General features: G+C 45.2%; 1 protein-coding gene and 1 long non-coding RNA gene across 2 annotated transcripts in view; both read right to left on the reverse strand.

Moving 5' to 3' along the window:
* Positions 1–722: 722 nt before the first annotated feature.
* On the reverse strand, positions 723–17734 carry LOC125904575 (SH3 domain-binding protein 5-like). Its single transcript, XM_049602067.1, has 9 exons — positions 17389–17734; positions 16986–17048; positions 14414–14542; positions 5527–5691; positions 5280–5410; positions 4974–5016; positions 4474–4690; positions 4005–4343; positions 723–2722 (listed from the first exon to the last, which is right to left on the reverse strand). Exons 1-9 carry the CDS (start codon positions 17548–17550, stop codon positions 2547–2549), a joined length of 1425 nt encoding a protein of 474 aa, XP_049458024.1. The 5' UTR covers positions 17551–17734; the 3' UTR covers positions 723–2546.
* Positions 723–19102, reverse strand: part of LOC125904640 (uncharacterized) — a 237357-nt gene continuing 218977 nt past the window's right edge. Inside the window, exon 2 of the long non-coding RNA XR_007451513.1 lies at positions 723–1569. This is a non-coding gene — a long non-coding RNA (uncharacterized LOC125904640). The remainder of the gene's footprint in view (positions 1570–19102) is intronic.

Here is a 19102-nt window from a genome sequence, read left to right on the forward strand (position 1 = left end):
TCTGTTGTCATATACACACACAGGTTCAAAATACACACACGTACACAAACAGGACCAATACATGCAGCATTAAAGAAGTCCCGTTAGGCTCGTTTTTAGGGTCATATTTGTAATACTGGAGTCTCCTGGAATAGATTTAGGTGCTTTAATGTTCAAAAAAACATGTTATATTTCTTATACTGCCCATTGCTGCAGCACCTCTGTCTGAAGCACTCTGTTTGTGCTCATGTCTCCCCTTAGAGCGAGTACTGGAAATGCCACGACCCTTACCTTCACTGGATTTCACCTCCTGAGGCTACATGAGCTGCTAAAGACACCACTGTGGCGAAGGTAACAATGGCGTCGGCTCTCCCAAGGCCTGAAACATCTTCACAACAAAGACAGAAACAGGACGTTTTACAGTGGTGAGTTTTTATTTTGTAGCCGTCTTATATTCAGACATGTCAGAGCTGTCCATGGACACGTGTTGTAGCGATGTAGTGCTTTTATTTTGAAAGAGACTGTATGCAAACTGTACATTTCCTGTGAAAACAGAAGTGTATTTTGAAAACAGACAATGCATGTAACAGGCTGAAGTTGACACAGCGTCCCAGAACGTCAACAACCAACACAGCCAGGGTACCTTGGACGCCATATGTGGACGTGGAAAGTCCATGAGCAATATTTAGATCTATAACCTTAGGTGCTGACAGAGTGTCGCAGACTCATTTAAGAACAATCAGTTATGTGTAGCACATGTTTATTGCTTATTTTGTATTAAACAATAACAACAGTAACCACAGAACATTAATAAACAAGAGTACAGGAGTATAAATATAGAATATCTGTGCTACAGGATAGTGTTGGAACATTTCTCAAAAACACAACAGACACACACTCATTCACTCACTCACTCACTCACTCACTCACTCACACATATCCATACATTAACTCACTCATTATTCACACATCCAAATGGAGGACCATATGGGTTCAGTCTCTGCTTTAGTTTAGTGCTCAGAGTACTGCTCGCACTCCACGTTCCTCCAGAACAGTCTCCACATCCTACATTTCAACTTTACATTTAGGAGGCGCTCAACAATCGAGGCAGAACAACACGTGATCCAACACTCAACAGCTTGTCCCAGTTTGATCCTTATGGAGAATCAGATCCCAAAAAAGTCCCACTGTTGATGCTGATACAAAACATCTTTTAATAAGCCCCGTTTCCACCGAGCAGTTCAGTTCAGTCCGTTTTGTTTCTGTCTCCACTGTGAAAAGTTGTGGATGGTGCCAACAGAAGCGTTCCTTAGCGTCCCCATGTTTGGTCCCCCCTCTGTTGGGGTACCTAGCACACAGATCTGGTACTAAAAGGTGGAGCTGTGAACACTGCAGTCTGATTGGTCAGTAGAGGACGGTCACTCTGGTTTTATGTAACCTCTGTTCATACATCAGTAAACTACAACTATAAAATGAAAGAGAAAAAAATCACTTCATTCACTGGGCCGACTGCCGGCAACTTTTAAGGTGGAACGTTAACTTGTAATGTTACTCAATGCATGAGTTGATGACGTGAATCCATCAGCACACCTTAAATTTCACTGTGACAACTTTGAGCATCACTTTAGTTTTTATATGACACACACTTTTAGTAATGACTTTAAAAATATAGATTCATTTGGAGCGGATTATGTGAAGGTCATATATTCTAATCCTCACTTCCTGTGGGCTACAGCAACACTAAACCCCTGAGCTTGCCTGAGAAGGACTAAATGCACAAAGCTGCTATTTTGAAATATCCCATGGAGAGAGACTCTCACTGCAGCCTGTTCTATTTTGTTGTGAAAATGTGGGCGTGCAGCCTCGTTCTGTGGACGATAAACCAGGTGCAGACTTCCATCTGTGTCACCGCTGATGAGGAAATACAGCGAGTGCTGGACGGAGCAGTGAGTGACAACAACCCCGCCCACATTTAAGAGGACTGTCTGAACACACCGAGGGTCTAGGTACCATGTCTGAAGGCTTACTGCTGGTTCCAGAGGGACTGGACTGAAAGGGTTTGGTGGAGACGGGGCTTCAGTGGTGCCAACTGTAGCATATTTACATCAATAAATGTTTACCACATCACTATAAATCTGTCGACATGTTACACTGTTACTGAGATGACTGACAGCCAAAATAGCCATATTCTTTTTTTTTCTTTTTTTTTTTGGCAAAAACAGAGTGAGTAAAATCAGTTCAGTGGCAGCAAGAAACATCCTCTTTGCAACAGGAAGCAAAGAGAAATATAGTCTTTTGAAAAGTACTTCTGTATCCTTCTGCTGCTGCTCTCAGTCGTTTATGATACATGTTCATGTTCACAATTAATCTGACAAAGACGTACTGATGTTCAAATACACTATAGCACCTTTAATATGACACCATCAGATGTTCAGACGACACGGAGACCTAACGTCAGGTTAGTTGGAGTGTGCAGCTTACATCCTCCCCTGCTCCACCTGCTCTGCCACAGAGTCCAGAGGCTTGAAGCCGGGCGCAGAGAGTGTTTGAAGTTTAAAAGACGCTCATTAGACGCTGTTGACTAACAGAATGGTGGTGGCTGGGCCGGGAGAGGAAATGTCTGGGGTCATGTAAAGGGGATCTTGTTCATCCTCAGAGTCTCCATCTTGTTTCTGTGCTACAGTCAAGGTTAGCTTGTTCAAACCGGCTTCTAGTGTCGCCTCCGCTCCCTCTGCTCTGTCACCTGCAACACACACACACACACAGCAATAGTGAATACATGTGTACATTAGGGCTGCCACTAACGATTATTTTCATTGTCGACTAATCTGTCGATTATTTCTTCGATGAGTAAACTAATCATTTCATCGAAAAATGTGTTAAAATGTTGAAAAATGTTGGTCTGTCTCTCCCAAACCCCAAAATTAAGTCATCTAATGTCTTGTTTCATACTCACGCCAAAGGGTTTTAGTTCACTGTCACGGGAGAGTGTGTAAAGCTGCCAATATTTGAACATAAGAAGCTGCAGTAAGAGTATTTTGGGCACTTTTATAGTACTTTTCTATGAAAAATGACTCAAACCGATTAGTCAACTCCTAAAATAGTCACCGATTATTTTAATAGTCGATTAGTCATCGATTAGTCGACTAATCGTGGCAGCCCTAGTGTACATTCATGCAAACCAAGGGCACTCAAATATATCTTTGCTGACTGAAGCAGAACTTTATCAAAAACTGGGCACTGTCTAGTAGGGGTGCACGATAATACCCAATCAGTATCAGCTGATATCAAACTATGAAACTTTATCGGACTGAATAGATCAAATTCAGATAGTGAAATGAGTCATTTTGTGGGGATGAGACACTTAACAAACATTGATTCAATCATAATTTTAGCCCATCTCAGTCCGACTGAGCCTTTAGTTTGTGGAGGGATAACAGGCTGACAACCACTGCAGATGTGGCATTTATATTTAGCTGAAAAAAAAAAACCCTTTCTCTCTTCCTCAAACCCATTTTTTTGTTATTTACAAGTCTTAAAATTTTTGAAAAGCGACCAAAGGAACATTCTTTTTATGTTTTGATGAAACAACATCCTTTCACTGATTTACAGACGTCTCTTTCACAATGTACGTCTACAGGATGAAGTCTTCTGGGCCCCATGGCATCACATGATGGACCAGAAAGTTGTAATTCCACTGTTTAACCTCAACAAAAATTGGCTTTAGTGTCTGGTGCACTTCCTGGGTGAATAGAGCCTTGCTATCACAGAGAGGTTGCCATGTTTGATACAGTTGTCCAAGTACAGAAACCAAATCCTGCGCTAACTGACTGAATCCAGCTGGAGACAGTGCACCAAAGTCCTGCCTTAACGGATAAACTGTTGTGTATTATTTGCGTGTATTTTAAAAAACTAAATGTTGAACTATTTCTTTAAGGTCGCGTAAAAATACAAAACAGTTTGAACATGTAGGATGAAGCATCACATCGGGAGTCAACACACACACTGATGATGTGAACACACACCTCTCTCCTGGTCGCAGTCTGGAGAGGAAGCTCCACTGCACTGGCTGCGAGGGCCCAGGAGAGGTGAGTCCGGGTCATGAGAGTCACAGGGGCTGACTAACTCCAGGCCAGCGGGACAGGAGGAGGACAGGACGGGGGAGGAGGGAGAGGAGGAGAGGTAGGAGCAGAGGGTGTGGAGCGAGGAGGAGGGCATGTCCAGGGGGGTGGAGGCAGAGGTGGAAGGGAGAGAGGAGGGCGAAGAGGGCATGGCTCGGGGTGAGGAGGTGGAGTGAGAGTCGGCCTCCTCCTCTGAGCTGCTGCTACTGTGACTGCCCTCTTCGTCAATGCATACGGACACCACTGAAACACACACACACACACACACACAGGATACACACATTAAACATGCAGACACACAGATGCACCGACAGAACAAGAAACAGAACGTGGATGAATGATGTGGATCGTTTCTAAGCTTCAGTTCACTCACTTGACAAACCGTCTGAGTCCATCTTGAAGTTGGCGATGTCTTCGTTGCCCTCGTCTCCCTCTGCACCGACACCCTGCTCCCTGGTTCCCATAGCAACGGAGCGTCGCTGGGCATGGATCTCCTCGGAGATGCTCTCTAGGTTGCGCAGCGCTGTGCGGTAGTCAGCCTTAGCAACCACAAGTTTGCCCTGACGCTCGTCCACATGACGCTTGAGTTGCTGTGAGAGAAACAGTTTCTTAGTAAACACACAGTGTTTTAATATTTTAATGTTTTAATATTTTAATGAGCACCTATGAGGAATATTCAGGTATACAGAAGCTTAGCTAAGTTAATATTTTAATCAAATCAGAGCTTAAACTTTGGTTGATGTCACATTTTCAAACTGTAGTTGGTCGACCACATGAGCGTGGTTAAAAAATGTATAAACTACAGTGCTTTGATCTGATTCGACTCAGTGTAGCTTAACTTTAAATAATTTAACAGCCTGCTAACATACATACCTCCAGCTGCAGATAATACTTTGCTTTCAGTTCAAAGTACGGCCTGCAGGGGGAGAAAGAGACGACACAGTGAGAGGGAGGGAGGGAAACACTGCTGGAGGAATAACACTCCTCTGTGAGCACTCACATTCCTTGGCTCTTACAAAGGGAGCACACCCCAACACTGCACAGCCATGAAACATCTGGACTGCATCAAATGACATAAATGCTTTCTCACACACACACACACACACACACACACAGACACACACACTCAGAGCGAGGCCCAGTTAGGGGACAGAGAGGGAAACATTCAGAGGCACAGACCTGGATTTGTTGATGGAGCGTTTGAGTTTCTTCTCTAACTGCCTCATGTGGCCGATACACGAGTTGTAATTGGCTGCTGTTTTCCTGTGTTCAGCTTCACTGCGTGTTCTCGCCTGCTCGGCCTCCATCACCTGAAACAATCCATACAGACTCATTTTATCTGAGGAAATCGAGCTGAAGATGGCCAATCATATCGACTGGCTCCACCACATCACCCTCAGTTGAACCCCTTGTCTCATGTTCGTACCCTCTGTGTGGCATGGTTGAGCATTTCCTGCCAGGCGGAGTCAAACTGGCGGCTGTCCTCCTCCAGCAGCCTCTCTTCAGCCAGGGCGATGGTCTCCTTGGCGGCCCGCAGGATCTCCACAGCCCGCTGGAACTCCTGAGTGGCCTTTTGGGCTTCGATCTGGGCCTAGAGTTCAGAGAGACAGGGGTCAGTTATAATCACATCAAATATAAAAGCATATTTCAGCTACACTGAAAGGTGGTAAATATTTCTGCCGTGGAGCTCACAGTTTAATGACAGACTGAGATTTCACCCATTTCTGATGTCATGAAAGTGTCAAGTGTGGAGAGGCTGACGGGAGCTGTAATCACGGCGTCGTGACATTGATTTGACACTAATTTCCGACAGCGAGTTGGCCCCGCCTTTTTTCTCACATGGTATGACTGCAGCAGTTGTCTTTGTGTTGCATCCATCCAGCGTGTGTCTGTGTGTGTTTCATGACCTGTATTCCCCTCTGGAGGAGCCATGCTTGATTTCCTATGACAGCCATAGAGGGACCAAGAGATGGCACACAGATATGCACAGACAGACAGACAAGAGAGCTTTGATCCGATGGACAAACAGAAGCTTTGTCACTAAGAAAATCCGACACGCTGTCAGTGGGCTCTTCCTGCCCACAGTCACAGTCAATACGAGGATTCTTCCCATCATGCTATGCATATTTGGACCCACTCCCTCCACCCATACAGGCGTGTGACTTTAAGGTCAGCGACTGGCTGAGTACCAAGCAGTTACAGTAACTTGCATTAGATTATCTGGAGTAAGAAATACTGAAGAACATTTGGTTAGCTGGGTGATTTGTAAATCTATTCAAGAGCTCAGCACCTCCAAACTTGAGGCCATGGTGCTCTGTCGATTGCCTCCTCCTGGTTGGGAGTGAGTTACTGCCCTAAGCGACGGAGTTCAAGTATCTCAGGGTCATGTTCATGAGTGAGGGAAGAATGGATCGGCAATATGGCACGGTGTCTGCAGTAATGTGGACTGTCTTTCAATTTCCTGGTCCATCTCCGTCCCAACCCTAGCCTATGGTCATGAGCTCTGGGTAGTGACAGAAAGAATGAGATCAGGGATACAAGCATCTGAAATGAGTTTCCTTAGAGATAGGATGAGGAGTTCGGACATCCGGAGGGAGCTCAGAGTAGAGCTGCTGCTCCTTCCTGTCAAAAGAGGGTCAGTTGAGGTGGTTCAACATCTGATCAGGATCCTCCTGTTAGAGGTGTTCCTCGACATCCCCCAGGAGGAGCTGGAAAGTGTTGATGGGGAGAGGCATGTCTGGGGTGCTTTGCTTGGCCTGCTGCCCCTGCGACCCAGCCCCGGATAAGCGGATGAAAATGTATATTCGAGAACAGAAACAATAGAGACTTAGCCGTGGCTGTGATGAGTACGTATTCTACATACAGTACATATGTGGCAGGTGGCACGGAGGAAAATAGGAGGTGCACCAAGTAGTGACGTCTTTGGTGTAGGGTTTCCTGCGGAAGCAGCGCAGGCTGTGACGTTGGTTCAGGTCAGTGGGATGACTGGGTATTTTTAAAGTTTAGCCATACATGTTAATCTGATTTTAAGCATTTAATCTGAGTGCATTCCATTTGTGTCTCCGCAGAGCAGCAGCAGTTCATTAGCTGCTCCTGCTGTGGGACCATTTTGGATGTTTGCTTTGGTCTTTTTCTTTGTCTAGTCCGCCCTGAGCAGTGAGCTGGTAACGGGCAAAAAGATTTGGGTGTTTCCCTCGGGCCGGACTGATTTTCATTCTTTCATTTTCCTTCTTATGTTTAATCCGCCCACATCCCCCCAGGCACTAACTCCCGACTCGCCCAGGTTAACCCCAGTCAGACAGTCAGGGCAGGCTTAAGGTGCGCCGTGGTTGATTGTTTGCAGTGAAAATAATCACGTATGGAAACTTTGGAAATGTGTTAGCACTTGGAGTGCAGGGTGCATTGATTGCTGTGTGACAGTGGAACTTAAACTCTGCCCTGTTGGGGACAGCTGGGGCTCAGTTTTGAGGTGGGTACGGTGGGAGAGTAGAGACTGTAAAGTCAAACTTCTGTAATAAAAATATTTCTTCCTTGTGCCAGAGACCTGTAGTAGGTGTAACATTTAGCTTTGCTCTACCTCTGTGTATCAAACAGAAGAAACAAAGCAACATCCTCATCCTCCCACACAGCTCACAGATTTTCAGTTTACAGAAGGAGAAAAAGTTCAGCTCCAAGCTTTCTGTCGTATCATCTTACATCCAAAATTATGCAACAACAGGCTGAGCTGATACTCTTCCTCTTGTCCCTCAGAAGCTTTACGGGTTAGAGTACATTTTGTTCAGCACAGTTTAACAGGATAATCAGTTGTTGTACGTGCTGTGTAACATTTTCTAACATACGCTGTGAGTCTGCCACTGAGCTCCTTGTCCTGCTTTAACCAAACCGTCCGTCTGCACTGACTGAGCAAAACAATGGAAACTAACTTTGCTGCTCTAGTTTGTGTTTCTGTCCTCGAGCATTTTGAATGGATTATTGTTGCAGCTAAATAGCCATTTTTAACCCTCTGAGACCCACCATTTTCGTCTTTCTATGGGGGTGTCTTTGGGGGAATTTAGCAGGTCAACAATGTATTTTACATACAAGTGGTGCACATCATCTGAAGGCTGGGAACATAAAGATTAATTTGAGCCCAGAATGGGCTTCCAGGTCACAGTCAAGATGGTGGTTTAATTTTTGTGCTCCCCGACAGTTTGGCAAAATAACCCTGAGAACATTCCAGATAACAGCAAAGTGTGTGTTTTCAGACACGCTGGAAAAAAGGTTACAAAAAAAAAGCAGGAAAGCTACGACTGCGACAGAAAATACTGAGTACTAGCCAAAGTAGCTCCCCCACCTACAACATCAATGAGAAAGACGGAGCGGGTGATGCTAGCCTGCAAATTATACTGCATGAACTCAGAGACTTCTTTTCTCACAGCCTCCCGTGTCTTCCTGTTACATTAACCCCAGTGACACGACCCTCTGCCTCTGTCAGCCATGTTCATGATAAGGGCTCCACCAGTGACGTGAGCGAGCACAGATCTGCATCGTCTCACACCAATTATAAAAACTCCCAAAGCTGACATCTCCTGTGTCATGCTGTTGTGATATCTGGAGTCTAACAGTGCTCAGATAGCCTGTCCGGGGTCGTCAAGACTTCTGCGAGAAGGTGAACAGATAGAAGACGGGGACGGGGAGATAGCAGCGGCTCTTTGCGGGTAATCTGTTAGTTTGACTGGCAAAGATGAATCCCTCCTCTTTGTCCCCCATCATGACCCATTTCCCAGGCTCAGAGAGGAGAGGGGGTGCATGGGAGACAGACGGAGGATGATGGATATTTGATGAGGAGAAACCATGAGCGAGGAGCAGAGAAGGAGCTGAGACTCTAACGCTATCCATCAATGGTGTTTGTCAAGTTGGAGATAAAGCGTCACACAGAGGTGCCTGTCCTTCACAGGACTTCCTGGACCAAGCAGCAGCTTCCTTTCTCATGCAGGGTTTGGTGTTTGCTCATGTTGTTGTTAGCAGAACAAACACAGTCACCCTTTTTACACAGAGATGGCGCTATAGAGCTGCTACGAGGTCCTGTCTGTGTGCCGCCTTTGCATTTTTACACAGAACCAAAAAACAGCAGCATTGTGTCGCTTCTGTGTGTGATTTCAGACAGCATGCCGGCATCGTGGGATCAAACAAGGCATGATGGGTGTGATGTGTAACATACATGTCAGCAGTGCTATAAACAATAACAATGGCATCATATGTCTATAACAATAATTTCCTGTCCCTGTTTTATGGCAGCTTATCTCGTCCTCTGCTCGGAGGGTAAGGAGCTCCTGGACCTCACTTTTTTTACCACTTTGTGGACTTTTTCGTCTGCTGTTCTTCCTTGAGTTAGCCGCTAACTGCTATCAACTACTTTTTTATTCTCCTGCAATGGGTTACACACATAACATGTCAAAACGTCACACCCGTGCTGCCCTTGGTCACATCCTGCTGGCCGTCCCTTTCAAGGCCCAAATACACCAAACAGTCATCAGAGAACTGGCTGCTACGAGAGCCCCCTGCTGTGTCACGTCGTCGCCATGTCTTGGCCAAAAAAGTTGCACATGCACACACCAAATTGACAGCCAACAAGGGGTTTATCTTCAGTGCCTGTGTGAGAGGACATAACCCTCCACACCAGCAGACCGTCGTCATCTGTATTTGTCATGGGAAATGGGAAACCGGAAGACAATCCAACACAGTCCAATGTCGAAAGAGTGCAGTGCACACCGACTTTTACCCAGAAGGCCGGTGTTCACCTCCTGTAAGATTCTAAAGCCAAACCCTGTTCTTTTTTCCGAAACCCAACCACGTGTTTTGTTGTAGAAAGAAAAAAAAGTCAATTTGCAGTGTTGTACCGACATAGTGCTTTTATTTAGAAAGAGACTGTATGCAAACTGTACATTTCCTGTGAAAACAGAAGTGTATTTTGAAAACAGACAATGCATGTAACAGGATGAAGTTGACACGGCGTCCCAGAACGTCAACAACCAACACACCCAGGGTACCTTGGACGCCATATGTGGACGTGGAAAGTCCATGACCAAACGTGGACATGTGACGAGGTCGCAGTGAGGATGATGATGGGCTCCTCTGTGCTGCTGAAGTAAGGCCGACTAGTGATGACGAGGGCCAACGACAAGGGCAGCAGACACTCACTAACGGTCCAACTTTAACGGACGGCAGACCGGAACAGACCTTGTTATGGTGCTACTGCCACCTCTGATGCCGGCTTTAAGGTGAGACAACTCTGTCTCCCTATTTCCCAATTGGGAATAATGGCATGAAATTCCCGCCTTGAAGAGGCAGTGTAAAAAGGGCTGATGAGTATGTGAGTCTCTGCCTCTGCAAACCTTCAGCACCCTGATGAGTAACCTGCATCAGAGGTGGAGGACACTACTCAGTTTCTCTGTGGCACAAAGCCTGCTGAACATGTGACAGCACGCAGATGGCAGCCATTGTTTTCAGTTAATTAACGTCATGGAGCCCAGTGTGTCTGTAAGGCAACAATGCCAACCGTGGTTTTGTTCTGAAAAACCATAACACGCTGTCACCTCGTATACGCATGACGCATGACGTTGCTATCATCCTACTGTGTGTGTGTGTGTGTGTGTGTGTGTGTGTGACTGCACTCATGTTGAATTCACGTGTCAGACGCTGTCATCCTGTCTGACGCCTTTGTCTCGACAAATACACCCCAGTTACAGTTTTGTGGAGGTGAGAGATGAGAGGGTGAAGGGGTGGGGAGAGAGTGGGGGGGCAGGAGACAGACAGCCAGACAGACAGGCAGCGGTGCAGAAGAGAATGCTGGGTAAAAAGGACAAAAGATGGGACAGTACAGGCAAATTCCTGCACACCACCTCCCCAGTCTGCTGGAATGTAGGGGGATAAACATGGGGGGTTGGGACTGGTTTATGGGTGGGGTTGGGTAGTGTGTGTGTGTGTGTGTGTGTGTGTGTGTGTGTGTGTGTGTGTTTATTCTGGTAGGGTCAGTGAGGGTAAGCATTCGAATTCCTTTAAAATAGGTCATGTTTTAAATATTAAATATTCATCCATAAATCATAAGGGGACAATACGCCAGTTTAACCTGGGGGCTGTGCTCTATATAATCCCCCCTGATCACACACACACACACACACACACACACACACACACACACTTATACACGAAGCTCAGAAAGGCTTTGGATCGTTTCACGTGAACGCCAGGTCCCATCAAAATTCAAAACCTCTCAGTAATCCCCGACTCTCACGTGTTACTGTCAGAGGACGATGCTGCTGTCAGGTAGTTTGTTACATAGCTACAGAGATAAGAAAAGACACACACACACACACACACACACACACACACACACACACTCTCTCACACACTCACACAGAGAGTCTATTTCAGTTTGACAGCTCAGCTCTGACACACAAATGTCAGCCTTCTGATAAATGACTCTTAGGCTTCTTCCTTTTTGGCTGAAACGGGGGGGGGGGCTGGATTCCAAAGTTGTGCCACCCAATCAGATCACAGCCTCAACAGGCTGGAACAATTTGACGTTAAAGGTCACGACCCAGTGCAGAGGGGACAACAGGTGTTGGGGAAGTCGCCCTACTTTGCATCTACCTGCAACAAGCCTGAAAACACAGAGGCTTTTGGACGAAGCAAAGGAGGCACACAGATTATTGAAATATGGCAGATCTCTCTGTTTCAGTGAAGCTCAGGCTGCATCCACACTTTTTCTTTTTTAAGAACATTTTAGCACAGTTTTTAGAATTAATCTCCATCCATACTGAGCGGTGCAGGAATGAGTCATGAGCAGGTAGGTGTTGCAACAATATGCTGATTTTAATGTAAACCTTGATATGAAAATTGGTGGTTATCAAACTGTGTGCATTTGCTTATTGATGATATAAAAAAATGCAACTGGACAGAGAATCTCCCCTTTATTTGTCTTACTGTTTAAAGGAGTCATTTATTACACATACTTCCATTTTAAAAAATGGTTTCAAGTTTCAACTATAGTAATAAATCAGTTATTCCTTTAAAGGGATAGTGCACCCCAAAATGAAAGTTCAGCCATTATCTACTCACCCATATGCCGAGGGAGGCTCAGGTGAAGTTTTAGAGTCCTCACATCACTTGCAGAGATCCAAGGGGAGAGGAGGTAGCAACACAACTCCACCTAATGGAGGCTGACGGCGCCCCAGATTCAAACGTCCAAAAACACATCATTGAAACCACAAAATATCTCCATACTGCTCGTCCGTAGTGACCCAAGTGTCCTGAAGCCCTGACATAAAAAGTTGTTTGGAAAAACCTCATTTGAACTACTACTACAGGAACGTCCTCTCGCTCGGCCCTCTCAACCGCCGTGTCTCCACTGAGAGAGTGGAGTAGGAGGAAGGTTCCTGTAAAGTTACCAGGCTCTGTGTTGTCGTGATTTCCCAAAACTGAATAAATACCACACACAGCAACACAAAACTGCTTTGCCAGCTCAATCATGTTGTAACGGAGATATCCGCTGGAAAAATATTTTTTTCACGGACTGTTTATTGAGTTACTGAAGCTATGAACGAGCTAACCCTCGTCTGCTGAGTTTTAAAAATGCCGGCTATTTTGTTGCTTTCTGTTGACGTCACATCCCGTCTTGAGTATATCCAATCAGCACCAAGTAATCCCCAAGCCCCACCCAGGAGTTTTACGGAGCCGTTCTGAGTACCTACTCTGAGGCAGGGACTTGTTTAGCCCCTGTAAAAGTTCCGGAACTCTGTCCTTTAGGGGTGGTTCCTGCGGTGGAGACACGCACCAACGGCCCCGGCCCCGTAAAATTACCCCGAAGTTCCTACTGTGGAAACGGGCCGAATGCCTCTCTGTGCACCATGCTCATGTGTGTGTGCTTGCACGCAAGACCAGCGAAAGCACGTGAACACACATGAAGGCGGTGGCCATGTCTCACGGTCTCACGCAAGCGCACACGTGAGCGCGGTGCCCAGAGAGGCAGTCAGAGCTACAGGCTACAATGAGGCTAAAAACAGAGTTCAAATGAGGTTTTTCCAAACAACTTTTTATGTCGGGGCTTCAGGACACTTGGATCACTACGGACGAGCAGTATGGAGATATTTTGTGGTTTCAATGATGTGTTTTTGGACGTTTGAATCTGGGGCGCCGTCAGCCTCCATTAGGTGGAGTTGTGTTGCTACCTCCTCTCCCCTTGGATCTCTGCAAGTGATGTGAGGACTCTAAAACTTCACCTGAGCCTCTCTCGGCATATGGGTGAGTAGATAATGGCTGAATTTACATTTTTGGCTGCACTATCCCTTTAAGTGTCATTCTGACTTATAATAATATAAATTCTGTAATGTGATTCTGTGAAACCACGATATTTTCTGAGACTGTTATCATACCGTGAAAATCAACATACTGTCGCAACCCTGCAAGCGAACCAGGGTGATGCTGACTTCCGCATTGGCCAACAAATACACATAATCCCTGCAGCTTTCTATTAACGTGCCTGAACATGCATATCACGTGTCCATTAACGTACACTGAGAATGTGTGTGCTGATGTCAACAGGAAGCAGGTTGTCTACTCTGTGGTCGGTTGTTTAGTTACATAAAATAGTAGGGAGATGGCTGAAACTAAAGACCAGAGATTTCTTTGCTCGGACCGATGACAAGGTGGAACTGTCATTGACGTAACTATAATGTGGTCAAGGCGGCGCAGAACAGACTGGGAGTCAAAAACCAGGAGCTTGATCCATCGTCAGAAGAGGGGTATAATGTTTTGGCCTGACACGTCATGACCGATACCAACCAGGAGGCGAAAGCAGGTGTCTGTGTCATCGTTTCCAAAAGACTTAGTTACTACCCGTCCAGACTGAAACACAACCCCGAAGTTGTCAAACTAAAACAGGGTCAGCAGCGTTTTCAAGTCTCCGTTTTGAGGGGTCCAAAATGCTGCAGTAGTGTGAACGCTCCAATTACACGAAGCAATAGTTCTGCGTCTTCAAGCGAAAACGTCTTAGTGTGGATGTAGCCTCAGACAATTCTCTTCCCCACAGTGTGTGTGTGTGTGTGTGTGACAGCAGCTTAGCATGCAGAGGTGTGACTGAGTTTAAAAATAGACACCATGTGACTCTGCTCCCTTTAAGTAGATATTGAGCTCTTTAAACTTCTCATCCTCAGTAAGCCTGCCCTCACACTCACTGTCTGCTGACCTCACTCACTCCAGCCCTCCTCTGTCAATGTGTGTATATACGGTGTGTGCGTTTGTGTGTGTGTGTGTGTGTGTGTGTGTGTGTGTACCTGTCTTGCTATCTTGCGGGCCTCCCAGTACGGTTTGGAGTCGTCCACAGCTCGCCCGATCCTCTTCACCTGCTCGTCCAGCTTCACTGTTGCCTCCACCAGCACGGCACGAAACCTCTGACGGCAGTCCTACACACACACACACACACACACACACACACACACACGTACATATTCATTAGCTTTTAAATTTCTCTGTCAATGTCGGTCATTATGCTGCATGTCAAAGCTGTGTGAAGGTGGAAGTGGATCTGGAGAACTGGAAAATCAGTGTGACTCTGTGTTTCCTCTTGTGTTGAAGGTTTTAAGCTTCGGCCTCGTGTCTGCTTCTGCTGTCCTGCTGGCTCTGATCAGTTTGGCCCCGAGCCTCCAAAGCCATCACTAAACCATAACCCACATATTATGAGCATGCGTTGCACAGCAGCTGTATCTCAGTTTGGTTTTGTTGAACAAACCTTATGTACATTCTTTGGTGATGAAATCAGGTTGAAATTCTCAGTGTTTCCAGTCACAGTGAAGTGGAGCTACAGTCCCAGCTGGACGAGGACATCTAACTGGCCTACTGTCCTTGTCCCAGTACACAAGCACGGGAGGGGAATCCATTTATTGAGCCAAGTATGTGCGACTCCTCTACGATAGGTGGAGATATGCCCCCTTTCAGCTTGTTAGTATTGGACCTTTTTCCTGTTGACCTATTACGTCACAGACCAAACAATGGACAAACAAGTTAGCTACGGTTAGCTAGCAGCTAACTGCTACCATGGTGGACAACTTTACAGCTCTGTACATTTGGTCCGTCCAAAAAGTCACGGCTCTGGATGTAGATTTCTCCATGTTGTTACCGGCTTCTTCTTCTCTTACACATTTAATGCTATTGGACTTCCGGGTCAAAGCCCGGGGCGGAAACTGTGGAGCATGCTCAGAGCGCCTCGGCCAGTTTGGGTCTGATTGACTGTATACATGCAGGAGGGATTTGACTACTGACTCAGAAATTTGACTTAGTATGATTTCAGTCACACTAACATGTTCACATGACTTTAAATGTCTGGTTTAGTCAGACTGACATGATTAATTGATGTTCTCTATGTGAACACACTGAGTGACAGAAGACCTGCCATCCAGAAATAAGGTCTGTCATCACTGAATCTATATGGCAAGGTTACTGAGTACATCTGTGTGTGTGTGTGTGTGTGTGTGTGTGTGTGTGTGTGTGTGTGTGTGTACATGTGTTGTGATTTACACAGAGTTTGAAAGGCAGCAGCACCTGCATCCTGTTCATACAAAAAACTTAAGGAAGAACACAAGAGAGCGTTAAAGAGGGAAAAGGGAGAGGGCGCTACAGGAAGCACACTTCCTGTGACATCATCACCTTCCCTGACTTCCTGTTCCTGCTGTGACACAGTGATGCAGCATGCACGCTGAGTAATATATTCTGTAGGGGCTCAATGACAGCTCACACTCTGGGCCCTGCTGTGTTGTGTGTGTGCCATGAGAGGTTTACCTCCATGTTGGCGAGCAGAGCGTCTCATATCTGAGCTCAGATTTAACCTGGCTGCCTCTCTGGCGTCGCCTGACTCCACTGTACATCTTTAATCAACCCCAGACTCTGCAGGGAAACAGCCCACAGCCTGCCTGCAGCACTTCCACATTCTTCAGCTCATTCTGCCTGACGATGAATCGGCTCCTTTCACTTTCTGTTTGCTCCTGTGTGTGTGTGTGTGTGTGTATTTACACCAGTGACACAACTGTTGCCTCAACACACTGCATAAGCAGAGGGAAGACGTGCATCACATCACAACTCACAGCAGTTGGATAAAAATGACCATAATTATCCAGTGTTTATCTTGAGAACATGAATTAAGCAGCATGAAGCAACACACTGAGACGTGTGTGTTTAAATCCTCTTCATCTGCCTCTCTGTCTGTTGGTACTTTTCTTCCAGCTCTGATTTGTGGCGTTCAGACGGACTGAGGGTCTAATGAGAAACAGAAGGGGCCTGCTTTAAGGAAAAGAAACCGTTGCCTTCTTCTGGAATGTTTGTACTTTGATGAACAGTAACCCGTCTAGTAAACCTTTAAACATCCAAGCGAGCGCTGACCGATCCTCCATCTTCCTGCTGCTGCTGCTGCTTCACAGCCTTTCAAAGTGCTCAGTGTGTTTTTAAAGGAAGCGAGGAGAGCGCTCTGGGTTCAGATTGCTCCAAACATGCCATTCAGATATTATATTTAACATTCAGATCACAGTAAGGCCTCTTACAGCAGGGAGGGTTCATACAGTGCAGAGTTATTAAGGAGGAGCGACGGCTGCTTCAGTTTTTCCACATTTTCCCTCAGAAGCAGCTTCAGAAATATTTCCATCCAGTCTGAACTGTTTCTGTGCGGTGACCTCGTTGCTAGGCGAATTCCTCAAACAAGACTGATGACCTCACAGCAGCCGGAGGATTTCTCACACGTTTGGAGTAAAATAAGATTTGAAAGTGAGGGCTGATGGGTGTTTTTGTGGCGCAGCTCGGCCGTGTGTTTAGCCCTGCAGGGAGAGGCTGAGATGATGGTGTGTTGGTGTCTGCTCTTACCTCCAGCTCACTCTCCCAGCGGTTAATGTCATCTGTGGACTGGTTTAACTTCTCCAGCTCTCCCTGTTTACACACAACAAGGCACAGAGACACAGAGAGAGGTACTGAGTTACTGAGCGTGCAGCCCTCAGTGTGTGTGTGTGTGTGTGTGTGTGTGTGTGTGTGTGTGTGTATTTGTTTCTGCATGACTTGAACTCTGGCACATTCAGTCACTCAACTATTTCACCTGTAGTGGTTATAAAACAGTATTAACATGATAAAGTAATAATATGTCCTGTCTCTCACTGGCCACACACACACACCATCACACACTCTCTGACAGCACTTTCCACTGGGCTTCCCATTGCTCCCCCCAGGGTCACTTTCCCTGGTGCCACATCTGGATCTCATTTTAAAACCTCACCTGGATTCTTGGATCCACTTCTTCCTCCTCCTCAGCACACGGAGAGTCTTCCTCACAGCTATTCCTCAAAGGATCCATTTTCAGGATATCTGGAGATTTTGTCGGTGAGACAAAATGTGGGTCTTGAGTGCAAAGAGAGCTCGACCCCGCGGTGCCGGACATACAGAGGTGTCCAGCTGTGATCCGGCCTCACTGAGCGTAATTACGCAGAGCGCAGCGCATGTTCCGGCTCTGTGAGGTCTCAGTGCGGGTCCAGGAGCAGAGGAGTCTGCTGTCTGACCGCTGGGAGAGCCGACACGCACTGAGCAGGATCACAACCTCAGGGATCGGCAGCACACCCGCTGAGGAAAAGATCAATGTGACTACTTCTGGTTTGGACTTTCACAATAAAAGCTCGTTTACTGGGCAGGCTGTGATAATGTATCAACTATACACTCTAAAATATGACTGATTTTCAGCATTAAAATGTTGCGGTTTTTACATCGAAGTATTGTAGTCAGTTTACAACCTATTTTAAGAAGTTGGTCAAAATAAAAAAAAATTAAACAAAAAATATAAGAAAAAAAATTCGGACATTTTTGAGTAGAGTTGAATTAAAATAAATAAATTAGAATATCTTAAACACAACAATGGAATCATGATGGTTGGACTTAACTAATTGAGTTTGTCAGATTATTAAAAGACTTATGGGACTGACTCAAAAATGCCAGAGTTGGAAATACTTAAAAAGATGCATGCACATTTTACCTTGATCTGTTTTTTTGGGGTTTTTTTTTTAAGTTGAACCAATGGATTTTTTTAAATGGTGAAATGATTCATGGGGTTAGCGGATAACTCCTCAAATAAAGAAGTTTTTCAGCATAAAAAAAAAAAGTTTGTACCATTGATGTTTTACTTTTTTTTTTTTCTTTTTAAAGAAATAGAATAGAACTTTATTGTCAGTGCACATCCAGAAGGATGGAATTAAAATAAATACATTAGAATATCTTAAATAAAATAATTTGACCACTTAATATCACCAAAGCTTTTGGATAAATATGAAGTTGGTTGGTTAATTAATCCTTTCAAGGTCAAAGCAAATCACATATGTAATTCTTAAATAATTCAGTTTGTCATATTTTAAAACACTCACAGGACTGACTGACTAAAAAAATGTCAGAGTTGGAACGACTTAAAAAGCTGTAAAATTAATATAAAATGCAACCATTTAAAGTTGTACATCCTCCCCTAAGCCCCTTTTTTCCCAAGCCTAACCCTCATAACTAACAAACAGTCCCTAACCATATCAGATAAGAACTTGTCTTTTCATAAAAAGAAAAACACTGAAGATAATTCAGAAACAAATCTGGTGACTTTCCAGTCAAGTCCTCAGCTGCATGACGTTAGCTGCAGGTCCGACTGTACATCTGGGACATTAATTTGACTACCACAATAACAAATCTGTTCAAATACCATAATTCTGACTTGTTGGTTTACAAAAATATCCTAGCTTGAAACTTTCTCAGTTAATCAGTTAAAATAAGCTTAAAGGAATGAACAGTTTGTGATTAGTTGTTGTCCTGTAGCTAGAACTAAAAGACTTGTCATTTAGATAATGATCTGTAACTTAAACTTTAACACTGTAACTTTATGACGCAGTCTTCTCTCATTTTTTCCCAAATTCTTACTATTATTTTGTAGGGACAGACTCAGGCTGACTTCCGGTCTTATTGGC

The sequence above is a fragment of the Epinephelus fuscoguttatus genome, linkage group LG17 (assembly GCF_011397635.1).
Source record: "Epinephelus fuscoguttatus linkage group LG17, E.fuscoguttatus.final_Chr_v1".
Classification (NCBI taxonomy): Eukaryota; Metazoa; Chordata; class Actinopteri; order Perciformes; family Serranidae; genus Epinephelus; species Epinephelus fuscoguttatus.